The 14,688-nt window shown below is 42.5% G+C and overlaps 1 protein-coding gene across 1 annotated transcript in view; it reads left to right on the top strand.

The window, feature by feature from the left end:
- The window catches only part of EMB (embigin), a 247,742-nt gene that overhangs the window by 189,271 nt on the left and 43,783 nt on the right, over positions 1-14,688 (top strand). Inside the window, exon 8 of the mRNA XM_069627247.1 lies at positions 11,348-11,630. Coding sequence (XP_069483348.1) covers positions 11,348-11,630 — 283 coding nt within the window. The remainder of the gene's footprint in view (positions 1-11,347; positions 11,631-14,688) is intronic.

Here is a 14,688-nt window from a genome sequence, read left to right as displayed (position 1 = left end):
CACAGCATATCGTCAACAGAATAATTGGCTTACTGTCAAAGACAAAATCCTCCTAAAAACGGCCTCACTTAATCACAAATCGCTCAACAACGCCACCCCCATCTATCTTATAGACAGATTCCATAGACAGACCTCCCTGAGACCAACAAGAACAGTATACAAAGACTGCCTCTCTGTCCCCAATTTTAAACGTTCTACCATAGGGGGCAACAGTTTCCCAGTCAAAGCAGCAAAACTGTGGAACTCTCCACCACCACCTCTCAGAATGGACTTGCACTATCAGAACTTCCGAGCTAAAGTCCATTCATGGTTGAAAACTTAGGCCTCCCATCATAGCCAGTTGCCTAGTCGATCAGACTCATGCCTATCGTACCTATCTATGCCTTCTTGTACATATGTTTATATTCCTCCTATTACTGTATGCTATATATTTGTTCTTATGTTGTAACCAAGCTTCGCAATCTCATGTAAATGCTGCGCACTGTTACCCGAGGGTATGATGGCGCATTACAAATAATAAAACAAACAAACAAACAAACAGAGAACAATGAACATTTTCTGAAATGTTGCACATTAACAAAGACCTTATGAGCAACTTTAAAATGAATGAGAAAGGTGTGTGCTCCCCTTTACGCACGCCTATGCCCCCACTAATTAAAGTAGCTAATCCTATTGAGCCAGGAGAAACTAATGGGATTACTCCTATGAACAAGGAATCCGACAGTGCCGTAGGTAATACCCCGGCGGAGGCACATTCAGAGGTACTCCAATATTCTCTAAATGAAGTTCAGACAGGGAGTGTTTCAGTCTCAAGTATGTAGATGGGGGTTGCTGACTCGAAGCTTCAGCATCATGGTGTCTGTTTAAGAAACAGATACTGTTGGATATTGCTGATTGCACCAACATGGAAGACTTCCAGAGGCGGATGTGGTTCACTGGCTCTAACAAACGCACTCCATTATTGTACCACCAGCAGAAGCGTACCCAAGTAGCACCTGATCGACTGGAAAGATCAACTGAAACCTCCCCTTACCTACATGAGGTACACCAAGGCTGCCAAACAGACTGTGTAAGGTCTTCCCTATCATGCTCCCCCCGGCAGGTGGAGTCTATTATACCCGGCTCCGCCTTGACGGGCGAACCTCTACGGGGTGCTCAAGAACTACCTACTCCAATTCCTGAGCAAATACCTGTTAAGCAATCAGTAGTATAAACTGCTAAACATGTGACTTATTGAAGTGCGCACTCAAAGAAGCAACTCATGCCTAACATTGAGAACAAGGGTCTGAAATCTTTTGTCCTGGATCAAAGGAACTTTGTAATAACTAAAGTGGAAGGGAAAGAATCCACAGACTCATTGCGTAATAAGGTACTAGCCTGGCTACGCCAAAGAACAGGGCCCGGAGTTGTCAGAACACTGGACCTGAAATTTGTGCGAAGGATCAATCTGAGCAATTGGTGCTCTTTGCAATCTAGTAACTGTGTATTAGTGGGTTGGGGGCTTAGTAACCTTCCCTCCTATCTTAGACTATGCAAATATATACCTAGGGGTTGTTCAAACTGAAAACTGATACTTGAGGCTCCCCACCGAGTGGGTACCCCACGATTTTATGAGCTATTGGCCGCAGTTCTCAAAAGTTATTCGGCACATTTCTAGCTTCCCTGGTTCTCACTACAGCATTTGTGCACCTGCCATTTGAGTCTCCTCTCTCATCCCCTCGTCATGTTTTACGTTGTGAGTTTTTATGTTGGTCTGTCTGTACGCGCCATCATGCCTACGGGGTCCATTGTGCGCATTATAAATATATGAAAAAATAAAAAATAAACTCTCCCAAAATCGACAGTGGCTCAAGATCATGTGGCTAAGAGTGTATCAGATACTGGCGGAATTGATCTTCCATCTACTAGCGATGAAGTTTCCCTTTAGCCAAGTACTTCTACTTTAAAGCAGTCTAAAAAAGCAAAAAGTTTGAAATCAGATACATTTTGTAACAATCGAGGCTCAAGGAAACTCCTGTATAATGTGATATATAAAATGCCAAATGTATTAAAAGAATATTGTAGTCTGGTCCTCAACTTCTTTTCTGCCATTCGCTTCACAAATAATCAGAATCTGAATCAAAGGACGATACGGGGGAGGCAAAAGGCCTGCAAGTGCGGCCTAATAAAGGCTCCATGTCCCTCTGAGACAGAGTTCTATTTTGCAATTTTTGACCCAGCCTGCTCTCTGAGCTCCGTCTGCACAAAGTGATAAACTGGCATGCTCCAATTTCGAGACTTCATCCCTGAATGAGGATACTTTGAATAATGAAGAACTTCTAGATGATTACTTTCTCCTGTCAGAAGGCGTATCTTGGACTGAGATGCTGGCTCACCCCTTGACTATACATAGAAAAGTCTCCCCCACTAAGAAGATGGGTTGTGTCTCCACACTTTTTGCCTCCTAGTCAATATCAAACCATGCGTCTATGACTATAGCGGGTTCTGGGGAGAGACCAATCTTAAACAGTAGGGCCAGGTGTTTGGAGTACTGACATTGGAACAGATGTAGTCTTCGCATGATTTCTCTCAGTTTAATAGATCCAATGTTTTGGATGTTCTTTCTTGTGTTCCAGCTTTGTTTATTCACGAGATAAAGTATATGTTGATTTACCTTTAGAAGAAAGAGTGGACATAGTACACTTGCATATTAAGTCAATGGGCCTCACTACGAGGTCAGCAGTAACCCGTCGCTGCTACCGGCGCGTTGCTGCTTGCCTCGGACATCGTTTCCGCCGCCTCATATTACAAGTCCAGGCAGCCCGGGATATCAGACGGTGGGAACTGTAAGTTCCCATTCCTGTGGAGTCCAAATGGACTCCACAGGAATGGGGTGGGGTGTCAGCACTGGCACCATTGCTAACAGGTTCCATGGAAACCATGCCTGCAGGGGCCAGTGCTCCCGGCAGTTCAGACCTGCCAGGAGCACCGGCCCCTGCAGGTATACTCGTAGTCTGGTGGGCCCGGAAAGGGTGCTGCTACATTGCTACCGGTACCCTTATTTCCGGACTGCAAGACCTGTAATGAGGCCCAAATCTATTTTTGATTTATTGTTAGGAGAAGCCGATTCATTGAGAGCTTTGGGGTTCGATCTGTATAGTGGGTCTCTGAGGGTAAAGGAATTGCTGGGAAGGGGTGTGTCTGAAATGGAAGGAGTGGGAGTTTGACACAAGCCCCCCAAAAGCTGAGAACTGTGGTGGTTTGTGTGGTTGCAGAAGCTGAAAGCAAACCTGATTAGTAGTGGCATTGGATCAAACAAGGAGAGGTGTTAGATTTAATAAATAGGATTCTATTTTGATTATCTCCTCTTGGAACTCGAGGGGCTCCGCTCATCTCTCAAATTTTGCAAATGACATGTCACTCTTAAAAAAATCCATATCGTACAACTACAGGAATCTTGGCTCTAGGATCCCTTGGTCCTGGATGGACATATGGTTCATATTTTGGAAGTCTCTCGTGGGAGGTCGGGTAGGCCAATTCGTGGGCTCCTCATTGCTTTAAGGGGAGACTTTGGGGTGTACCTCTACACAAAATCAATCAGGCCATCTGGAAATTCTGGCTGTTGTGCTCTCTTGGGAGTCTGAGATTCGAGAAGGTTTAAATGAAAATGAGTTGGTGATGGTAAACCTCTATTGGAACCCATGCTTCCCATGGTATGAGCATTTTGTGGAGTGTATTGAGGTTATTTTGGAAAACTGGTTTTACTGTGGCTGGGGGGATATCATATTGGTGGGAGATCTGAATTGCTACTGTGGTGAAGATTTTGTCCTTGCTGAGCACAGGAATAAGCTGTTGTCTGGTAAGAAGCTGTGTGTTCTTGATATGTTGTGTTCTTGGGATCTACACTGTCTGAATGTGGCCTTTGCACAGTGTGGCTCTCTTGGGAAAACTTGCCATTCCAGTACAAGCTCCTCTACTATAGAGTATGTGTTTCTCTCCCGGCCATTGTTAGATATTTGTGGAGTTCCAGATATTTGGCACTTTCAAAAGTGATAATTCCTTACTGGGAACTGCTTTCAATTGACAGCTTCAGAATAGGCTACCTTTCCATGTGATCAATTTAAAAATGAATAATGCAGGAAATCGAGTAAACTGGAAAAGAAGTAACATCTCAAAATTAAATGGGTTTCTAAGAGAGAGTTTGGAGATGCTGTTTGAGGTTGTGGGTAGGGAGTCTCTTCAGGTTGCTTATGAGACTGAGCTCATTGATTACCATGTTACATTTTTGAAAGCTGGGTAGAAAAATGGGTGTGTCCCAGGATCAGGGAGACCCTTTGCAATATTTGATAGTGATGCAAGAGGAGAAAAGATCGTAGAAGAAAGGTACGTGAATTACAGAAACCTATAAAGGGAGAGAATTATTTTAAGGCAAAAAAAGGCTTTGCTATCATTCAAGAATTGCATGAAGAGCCAGTGGGCACAGCTATACCAACTCAAGAGAGAAAGAATTCTGGTGCTAATGAGGCTGGAAGACACAGGTTCCTTATGGAGCCTCCTTAACATTAACCCGGAGAGACAAGACAGTCCCCAGACAACCCCCATTGGGAAATGGGAATGGAGGGTGCATATGGCCAGGTGATATGATATGGAGGAGACTACTGTATGAAGCCAAGCTGTTCAGTGGTTGGGGAAGTGGGATCTGGCTGTGGATATGGACGACATTGAGTTCTTGATCAGGAAAGCTAAGCCTTCAAGGGCAGCATGGCCTGATAGGATCTCGATTAATATCATGAAGGAGGATCCAGGATTATGGGCTAATTCAATCTCTATTTTATTTGATGAAATTCTTAGAACCAAATTCAAGTCTTGGCGGAAAGCTATTGTTGTGCCAATCTACAAGAAGGGTGATAGGCTATTACCATCTAATTATCTGACTATCACCCTTCTAGATTCTAGAGTAAGACTTTGCATTAGTTGTTTTGGAGTTCCTTAATGAATGAATCAAGGGGGCAAACTGCTTTGATCCAAATTAGTCTGGCTTTTGTAGGGGCATAGGCACTTTAGGGAATGGATTTACTTTGTCTGTGCTAGTCGGTCATAGTAGACAGGAATATAAACCTCTCTGTATATGTTTTGTAGATCTGCATTTGACAGTTGATAGTGGAATCCTTTGGAGGAGTTTAATACCCTGTGATATTCCTTACGATCTGTTGGACATCCTTTTGACTCTCCACACAGATTTGAGTATCCTGGTCCGATTTAATGCTGGGACTGGGTTGTCGGAGCCAATTCACACGCAATGTGGAGTGAGACAGGGTAGCATCCTGGCTCCAACGCTCTTTAATTTGTATCTCTCAGATCTGGCAAGCTGGCTGGGTAAGGAAGGGGTTTTTCCTCCAAGGATTGGTTTCCAGTCCTTTTTGTACCTTCTCTACACAGACAATCTAGTCATGTTAGATCAGACCCCGTTGGCTTACAGCGCTCATTAGATAAATTAGCGTAGTTTATGTACACTCATGTTCTTGGGATTATTTTTTTTTAAACAAAGATCATGGTGTGTTGTGGTAAGCAGAACAAATGTTCCTCCTTTTTGTGGAGGGTAAAGGGTATCGTTTTGGGGAGAGTGCATAGGTATTCTTACCTGAGTTTCACTATTTATAGTAGTAAATCCAAAACCTCTCATTTAGATCTCAGGAAGAGGAAGGTTTTCTCAGCCCAGCTAACATGCAACATGTTTAAGCTTGTTAAATTGTCTTTGCTGCTGGCAATCAGTTATTAAAAGGCCAAGATTCTGCCAGCGCTGCTTTATGATATTGACTTTTATTCTCTTGCATCCCATCCAAACTGGAACATTGTTATGTTTTGTATATGTGTTTTTAAGCTATTTATCGTTGTATTTTTATTTAACTGTGCTTTCTCTCAATTGAACCTATTGTATTGTGTAGGGTTTCTGTTAATGAAAACCATATACACAATAAAGAATATTGGTATACTGTCCACATGTATTGTTATGAATACTCTAACCCACTGATAAAACATTACAGAAACACTTCTTTGTTAATGTAAGCATGTTCTTGGTTGCTTTGACTAATAGCCTGTGAATCCCAGTTTTTCTTATTTTCACTGTTGTATTTAGTAGTTAATTAGATTTAGGCCCTCATTACAACTCTGGGGGTAGCCGTGCCATTAAAAACGGCACGGCTGCTGCCGGAGTTACATTTTTTCCGGCACCCATGAATGGGCACAAACAGGGTCATGTCGAATTAGGTGGACCTGGTAATTGCCCATCTTCGGGTGCTGGAATCAAGGGCCTCTGCATCCCCATTCTGCCCCATAGGGCTGAATGGGGATGGGGACGTCGGATGCACCGGCACATTCAGAGTTGTGCCGGTGCATCCGACGTGCTCTTCTCGCGAGTGTCGTTACGCACCGCCAGGAAAAACCTGTAGTATGGCAGTCCGGAACGTAGAGTACCAGAATGCTTTCCCGTACCGTACTTCCCAGACCGCCATGCTCGTAATGAGGGCCTTAGTATTTTTACTGGAAATATATTCAAGACAAAAGCCAACCTTTAGAAGGATATCAATAAGAAACGCAAACAAGCATACTGCAAGGATAAAAGGAAAGCCCACAGCACAAAGGGGAAAATACAGCAAAAAGCAATTCTAGAAAAACATTGTAAAAAAGTGAGCTGGATGAAGAAATATAACTTAGGCTGAAGGATCCCCAACAGAAACATGACATATGAATTTTCTGTACATCAACGTAGTTCCCCTATTGATTTATGCATGAAACAGGATTTGTAACGACCCTCTGGTTTGCAATCACTGTACAGAAAACAAGGCGAGCCTTTAAAACTGCTCATCCTGTTGAACCACCACGAAAAATTTCCTTTCTCACAATAGTGCAAGCAAATTTAAGCATCTTTATAATGACAAGTGTGTCCGCTTTTGGCAGAAAAGATACACATTTTTGGAAAAGTGGTCAACCTCATGTCAATATTTTAATATGAGATTGGAATTCCTTGAATTTTGAACAAGACAAGTGTCTCAACTCGTTTTTATTTCCTCAGTAACACTATCAGTTGAGCAAAGGACTACACTTAGCAGACAACTCTGGTCAGTGGCTTATTCCATATATTCTCCCACCACTTCCTGCACCTTTATCCTCTTCAATACCTGGCTGTATTTTTATTAACATCTGGGCAGTTTTTGGGCAGCTTTTTTATTTTTCTGATTGCTTTTTGGTTCTCTTTTCATCTTGTCTCACTTGATATCCTCTCCTGTTCCCCCACCTTATTCCTCTCATCCTCCATCAGTTCATCATGCTAACAAGAATGTGTCTAATCTCTGCTGCCCTACCTGTTCCAATCCGCTCACCCCATGTTAATATTGCCCTTGGGGACATGTGATTTCTCTGCAATAAGGCCCATTCAGTTTTAGTTACTTTTTTTGTCTTAACTTGAGTTTCTTTGCATTTCTGAAACTTGGATTTCCCCTTTCAATACTGTTACACTTACTACTCTTTCCAGTAAGTCCTCTTCATTCCTGCATAACCCCTGTCTATCTGGTAGTGATGGAGGGGTTGGTATTCTTGTTTGCTCTATTTCTACTACTGTTCCAGTCTTACCTACTCTTCCAGTATAGTCTTCTTTTGAGTACCACTTCTCTTCTTTTCTGAAACCCCATCCGCTGGCATTTATTCTGGTTTACAGTGCTCCAAGTCCCATCACTTCCTTTTGTGATGACCTTGATGCCCTTCTCTCAACTCTTCTTCCTTCTCCCACTCCCTTAATTCCCTTGGTTGATTTTAATCTCCATCTTTCTACTATTCATTCTTCTGTTCCTTTATGTCCTATTCTTGATTCCTATTACCTATCCATAACCTCCTTCCCACATCGCTGGCTCTCATCTCATCCTTATCTTTTCTTTTCCTATTTCTACTTCTTCTGTTCCTGCACTTAACATATATTCCTCAGACCATCATCTTCTCTTCTTCTCGATTATACCTTCTCCTTGTCCTCTCTTTGACTGCTTCATTTTACTTTCCTTCTGTCACGTATTATCGGCGTGACCTTTGCTCTTTCATTACCCCCTCTTTTATTACTTCCTGCACCTCCCATCTCCCTTGTAACTCTGCTTCTGCATCTCTTTCCACCGCTACATCTCTTTTTTCTACTCTCTTTTCCATCCTCGACTAGATTCATCTTGCTTCCCCTTTCTTTTGGATTTGCAAACCTCCACAATCGTGGCTTATGCCGCAACTCCTCTCTATGCATCAAACTCTTTGCAGCTTGGAGCGCAGCTGGCATAGGTCTCTATCTGATTCTGACTCCATTACTCTGTCTTCTTTTCACTCTTCATTTGATTCTGCTCTTCTTCTTGTTAAGCATTCCTATTATTCTGATCATCTTAACTCCTATTCTTATCATCAACACTGCCTTTCCCAAACCCTAACTCGTATTCTCTCTCCTTCTTTTCCTGTTCCTACTCTGACTTCATCCATTTTGACCACTGACTTTGCTTCTTACTCTTTTTCCAAGGTCGCTCTTCTGCACTCTGCTATCACACATTCTTCTTCTCCCACTTGTCCTTCCCCCTCTCCTTATTTGGCTCTGTACCGCACACTCTCTTATTCTGATACTGCACTTTTTCTGTCCAAAGCCGATCCCACCTCAGCTCCCTCTGATCTCATTCCCTCTTCTCTCATCTACAAAGTACATTCTTCTCTATTGTCCTATCTGCTATCTTACCTCTCTTTTCAATATCTATTTTTTGTCTTTATCCGTCACCTATTTGTTTAAGCACGCAACTATTCCCCCATCCTTAAAAAACCTTCTCTTGACTCTTCCCACCCTTCCATTTTCCAGCCTGTATCCCTTTTGCCTTATTTGTCTAAGCTCTTGGAACTTCTCGTCTGTTCCCAAATCTCCTCTTTTATTGCCTCTAACTCAATTCATCCTCACTTTAAATCTGGTTTCAGCTGTTGTCATTCCACAACGACCACCTTGCTCTCTGTCTGCGATTCACTTCTCTCTGCATGCTATGCAAAACACTTCTCCCTTCAAATTTTTTTTGATTTTCCAGCCCTTTTTGAGACTGTCGACCATTCCCTTCTTCTCTCTTCCCTCTCTTCCCTAGGGTTCTGCGGGTCTGTCTTACACTGGTGTATGTCCTCCTTGTCCAATCACACCTATTCTGTATCCTGGGCTGGCAAATCCTCCTCTGCGTTTCCACTTCATCACAGCATCCCACAATGTTCGGTCCTTGGCTCTCTTCTTTTCTCCCTGTACGCTTGCCCTCTCTATTCTATAATCTATTTTTTTGGTCTGTCGCACCATTTGTCCGCCAATGACACTCAGCTTTTTCTTTTGTTTTCTGCCTTCACCTGCTCCATTCACGCTACTCTGAGTTTGTTTCTTTTTCTCAACACTTCTATGATGGTGGTTCTTTCCTTTCCTGCCTCTACCATTCATCCTCCCTTGCTTCTTGCCTCTTTCTTTTCCCCCTTGCGCCCATCTAATTTCTGTATCTGCTTGTAATCTCACTTTTCAGTTGGATTCTTCTCTTTCTTTTACTTTGCACATTTTTTCTCCTTCTCGCTCCGGTAGGGCTCATCTCTCTAACATTCACAAAGCTCAGACTTTTTTACATTTCATGCTTCCAAAGTGCTAATTTGTTCCTCTATCCTCTCTCACTTTTTTTATTCTTCTTGCCTTCTCTTTGGCCTCCATTTTACTCATCTTAGTACATTAAAATAAATCTATTTTTAACTCATCCATTTGTCTCTTGTGCTCTCTTGTTCTTTGTGACTCTCTCTCCTCTGCTCTCAAATCTCTTCAATGGCTGCCCTTTCACTCAATTTGAAGTTTACCTTTCTCTGTCTGTTCTTCGAATCCCTTCATAATCTTGCCCCTCCCATCTCTCTTCCTTAGTATCATTTCTCTCTCCCTCTTGTTCTTTATACTCACATACTCAATTTCTTCTTTGGGTTCCCTACCCACCTTGTGCTCAGTACCGCTATCATTCGTTTTCTCTTTCGGATAGTCTACATTGTAACGGGTTCCCACTCTATCTTCGCTCTATTTCCGCCAAACCCCTTTCCCATTCTGGCCTTAAAGACCACTTACTTGCTCTCTTGTAATGGGTTCACGTTGTCATTACCCTTTGATTTGTGCTGTTGTTACATTTTTGTTCAGCACTTTGGTGAACAGTGCTTTATGAATCCAAATAAAATTACAAATAGCCCCAAACTCCAGACTTGACTGCAGTGTTTTCTCTTAATTCATCTTGTTGAAATACACCCTCCCTTCAAAGTATTACCCTCACTTTCACTTGTATGTACCCATCTTTGGGACCATTTTCTTCTATTATTGTGGTTATAATAAACTGCCAGTACTATTCTCATATGGAATGAAATAGCACAACATTAACCTTGTGTCCCAGAAACTCCATGTACGGAGCACTCATCTCATCCTGTTGGACTATTGAAACATAAGTGTAATTAGGAACAGAGTAAAGCAGTCTTATATGGACCACCTGAAAGCGTTTTGCATTGTGGTATGTATGAACTTACGCCTACATGTTCACCCTGCCGTTAAATCAATACAACTCCTTCTGGTCAAAGATAGAATCTGAAATTGTTTTGCAAGATGCAAAGTGTGTGCTGCAAATAGAGAGCTGTGAAGTTTTCTGGTGACCTTGCAGGATGCTGTGGTCTTTCTCGCACTCCCAAGTGCTCCAAGATGTAAATACGTTGGAATTGATTTTGTTTGAAAGTTTTGATTATACCACCTTCAAACAGGTATTTGTCAGTGAGAAAATTGCCTCTGGCGAGGAAAGTGGTCACCCAGACTTGTAGAAGAATGAGTTGCTGCCATACATTCTGTGCAAGGGTGTCGTGACACATGGACACTTTATACAGAACTATTAAACGTCAAAGGGATAATACCTACTAGAAACATGACCACATCAGCATTGTTGTGTCTGTAATTATGTGAAAAACATTTTTTTTGTCCATCTCTCACTAATGTAATCCCCAGTAGAACAATTGTACACCTCCCCAGAGTCTCCATGTACTGTATCCATGCACTTTCTAGAGGCCTATAAACCATTTTATCATATACTCCATACCTTGGTAATATGTTCATGAAATTCTACATTGCTCTTCTTATGAGGTAGCAGGATTGGCTGTCTATTGGGGCTTGATCACAGAAGCTAATTGCTACGGCCTATGCACAGTATCCATACCGTGTGTGTTGGTTTAAGCACGTGTGCAAAGACACAGTGCACAGCTTCAGTAATTCGGTTCCCCTGATGGTTTTCTGGGGGTGTGTGCAGGGCTCATATTCTGTTGTTCTACCCCTTAGGTTGCTCTCAATGACTCTCTGATGTCTTCTAAATATGAAATCACGAGGAAGCATGTCAATGAATCTAAGCTCCATATCAAAGAACTTTCGGGGAATGACAGTGGACTCTATTGGTGTGAAGCCGTATTTCCAACTGGAGAAAGTCGAGGAAAAATAAATCTTAATGTTCTCAGTTATATGGTGCCACTAAAACCATTTCTTGCGATTGCTGCCGAAGTGATAATTTTAGTGGCCGTCATCCTCATCTATGAGATGCACACTAAGAAGAAACAGGCATCAACAGGTAAGACTTAGACAACACCTCTCTTATGCCTTTTTTATTGTTGTTTTAGATTGTAAAATATCCTCTCAGGCAAAGAAAATATATTGTGCCCTTCGTTCAAATATTTTTGTAAATTCTTGGCAGGAAATCAAGTCGTTTTCAATATTCTCTTTCAGAATATGTTTGAAAATGCTTACGACATGACTTTTCTAAGTGTTTCGTTGAATTTATTTGGAGGTTTCGCTCAAAGCATCACTTTGCTTTAGTTTCATACCACCTGATGTTCCACGGGTGAAGGCTGCACAATGGGAGGGGACGGTGTTTATGCAGGGGATTGGAATAGTGTTGCCTTCTTAATCTTCTGAAGCTCAGTTGATTTCCTTGATGGGGTGCACGGATATACAAAATATGGATGTTGTGGGGGTACTTGCTTTACAAACATGCATATGGCTCTACAGCAGTGTCTGCCTCTTTACTCTCTCACAAGCTTACTTTTGAACAGAACATACAGACACACATTTAAAAAAAATAATGTGGAATACTTTTTTATGACACTAATCTTATATGGTAAGCCTTAGATATAGAGCCATGAGTAATTTCCTCAGAATGTTTAATGATTGCTGTGGTGAACCAGAAGTAGGGGTTTGACTCAAGGATGGCATTTCAAGGGTTTATTAAACCAAAATCAAAATGCCTATCTATCCCTACTTCTCATATAGATATTTTCTACCACCAAAACTGAGCTTATGGGCACTTGTTAGCCTTCAAAATCAAATGTAGTCTGCAGTCCCAACCTAATTGCTATCTTGCCCTGCCACTGTGGAAAAAACAAAATAAACATATGAGCCAAAGCAATAGTCTCTCAGTTTAGGTTATGTCCAGCCAATCATCCTTTGGGTCTCTCTCTGGACATGGGTTCCAGTTCATACAAAAATAGTTCAGAAAATAAGTGTTCTAGGCCCTCCTGTGAGCCTCTTCAAATAGACTTGTAAGTCTCTATATGAAGCAAATGTCTCAAGTTTATTGCATGGAGGAACGTTTCCCTTATTCCTTTTCCACCACCTTGACCCATTTCTCTCTATTGGTTCTATACCTCGAATAGGTTGATTGACCCTGTAGGTTGCCCTGTCCTTATGATTGTACCAATGTCACTTATTTCCCGAGGACTCCGCAGGTCCCTCTGGTTTCCTTAACCTCTCTGGTTGTATATGTGCTTCTTGCCAGAATTCAACACTCAGGTTTCTAGGTTTCCCATAACCCTCCCTGTTAGATTCTTTATCTCTGTATGTTTCCGCTCGCCCCCTCCACCCTAGGCAACCCTGGTACCTTCTATGCTTTTGGGTGCGCTCCAGCAAGATGGTGTCCTAGTGCAGATCTTGCCATTCGCCCTTCCCCAAGGCATTGCCAGCACGTAAGCGTCAGCTTCTCTTCTACTGCCTGATACAGCAGTCTCCACAGTCCTCGCATTCCAAGTGGAAGATTTGTCTCTCCTGTCTGTTCAGGTCTCAGCATACACCCCATGTCCCCCACCCACCACGGCTGCAGCATGGTCACGCCACCAGGTAAGATGGTCCTTCCATCCCTGTCTACTACTTGGCTGTATCGCCTTTCTCGGCACAAGCCTTCTGGCATTTCTGCCTTCTTTCTGCATCTCTCTATGCTACTGCTGGCTCCGTGGTGTAGCGCTGCTCCGACCATCCAGGACTTATGTGCGTCAGAGGGTCGCCTTTGCATAGGATTCTTCCTCCTCCATTCAAGGTTCCTTGAAGTGGTGTATTACTTTTCATCAGTTGCTGGGTTAAAGGGAATGCCAACATTACCTTGAGCCAATGATATGTAAGCAATGTCAGTATGTGTTGGATGTAAAGCCGAAGTAACGTCAGTCTCTTCTATATTGGACAGGGTATTCTCCATAGGGAGTTCCTTGTAGGAATGCGAGCCCTTGTCCCTTAGAGGGGAGTCATTCCCAGTGGGGTCCTGCTTGCCTAACCCCTAGGGAGGGCCTTGCTTAGTGGGCTGACCTCCCTAGCTTCAGAGGGGGTGGCTCCCCTCCTGGGAAGGATGGTAGATTTGTCCAGATTCGTCACATTACATGTGGCAAGGCAAAATGAAAAAGTGGCCTCCGCAATGCTACATGAGGACATTTCTTCATGTCTTGCAGCATAAATATCGACAGCTTTTTTTTAATGCAATTTATATTTTGTGTTCATTTTTTTTAACTACAGATTGAACATTTTAGCTCATGATAAGTGCTATGAATGAACTAAATCCAGCCCTGGGGTTGAAAGGGGAGGACGTGTTTACATACTGCCACCCCAGCATTTTTAAACATGCGCAGGCATTAAAGAAAAACAATACTGCTTGGTTTGATTGAGCACACTCTTTGCTGTGGCATCATAAAGAGGCCATACGGCATAGCTTAAGTAAACATAGTATGTGGTGTCACAACAATCTTTCATAGTTTAAACCGATCTATATGCACCCAGTCTTTTCTGATAAATAAATAGTATATTGTGAAGTATGAAAACATTTATCATAATTATTGAAATCATTTTGAACCATTAATGCCAAACTATCTTGATGGTGGGGAGCGGTTTTTTTCTTGTTTTATAATATTTGCGAAATGATGCCACAATATGTTTTGTGTTACCTTTCATTGATGCTATGAGTGGATTCCCAAGCAAGGTTGAGAGCACTGTCTGCCAAATCATAGGCACCTGTCATTTCGGACAGATTGAGGCCCACCTGGTAGTTCAGTGGCAATATCTCACTGTACTATGCCCGGAACCACACCTCGTGGCATCTCGAAAAAGGCTGATAGACATCGTATGGTAACTACCACTGCCTTGAAGTAAAGAATTAGGTATCTAATACATCACTCTGAATTTTGCAGTTATCGTTCACGGCACATCATTTTTCACTTAACTGGTCCAACATATGTAGAATTCCAGCAGGTGGCAATGAAAGGCTTCAAGTTGTGTGGTCACACCTTCTTGTGCACCTGCAATTGGTGCAGCATATTTGTTGCATTATGGGCTGGGGTGAAGTGCGAGCTTATGTTCTGGGCCATGGAAATCAA

The sequence above is a fragment of the Ambystoma mexicanum genome, chromosome 6p, assembly GCF_040938575.1.
Source record: "Ambystoma mexicanum isolate Mex_15411 chromosome 6p, UKY_AmexF1_1, whole genome shotgun sequence".
Lineage (NCBI taxonomy): Eukaryota > Metazoa > Chordata > Amphibia > Caudata > Ambystomatidae > Ambystoma > Ambystoma mexicanum.
The sequence above is the reverse complement of the archived record's forward strand: the minus strand, read 5'-3'. Positions and strand labels throughout refer to the sequence as shown.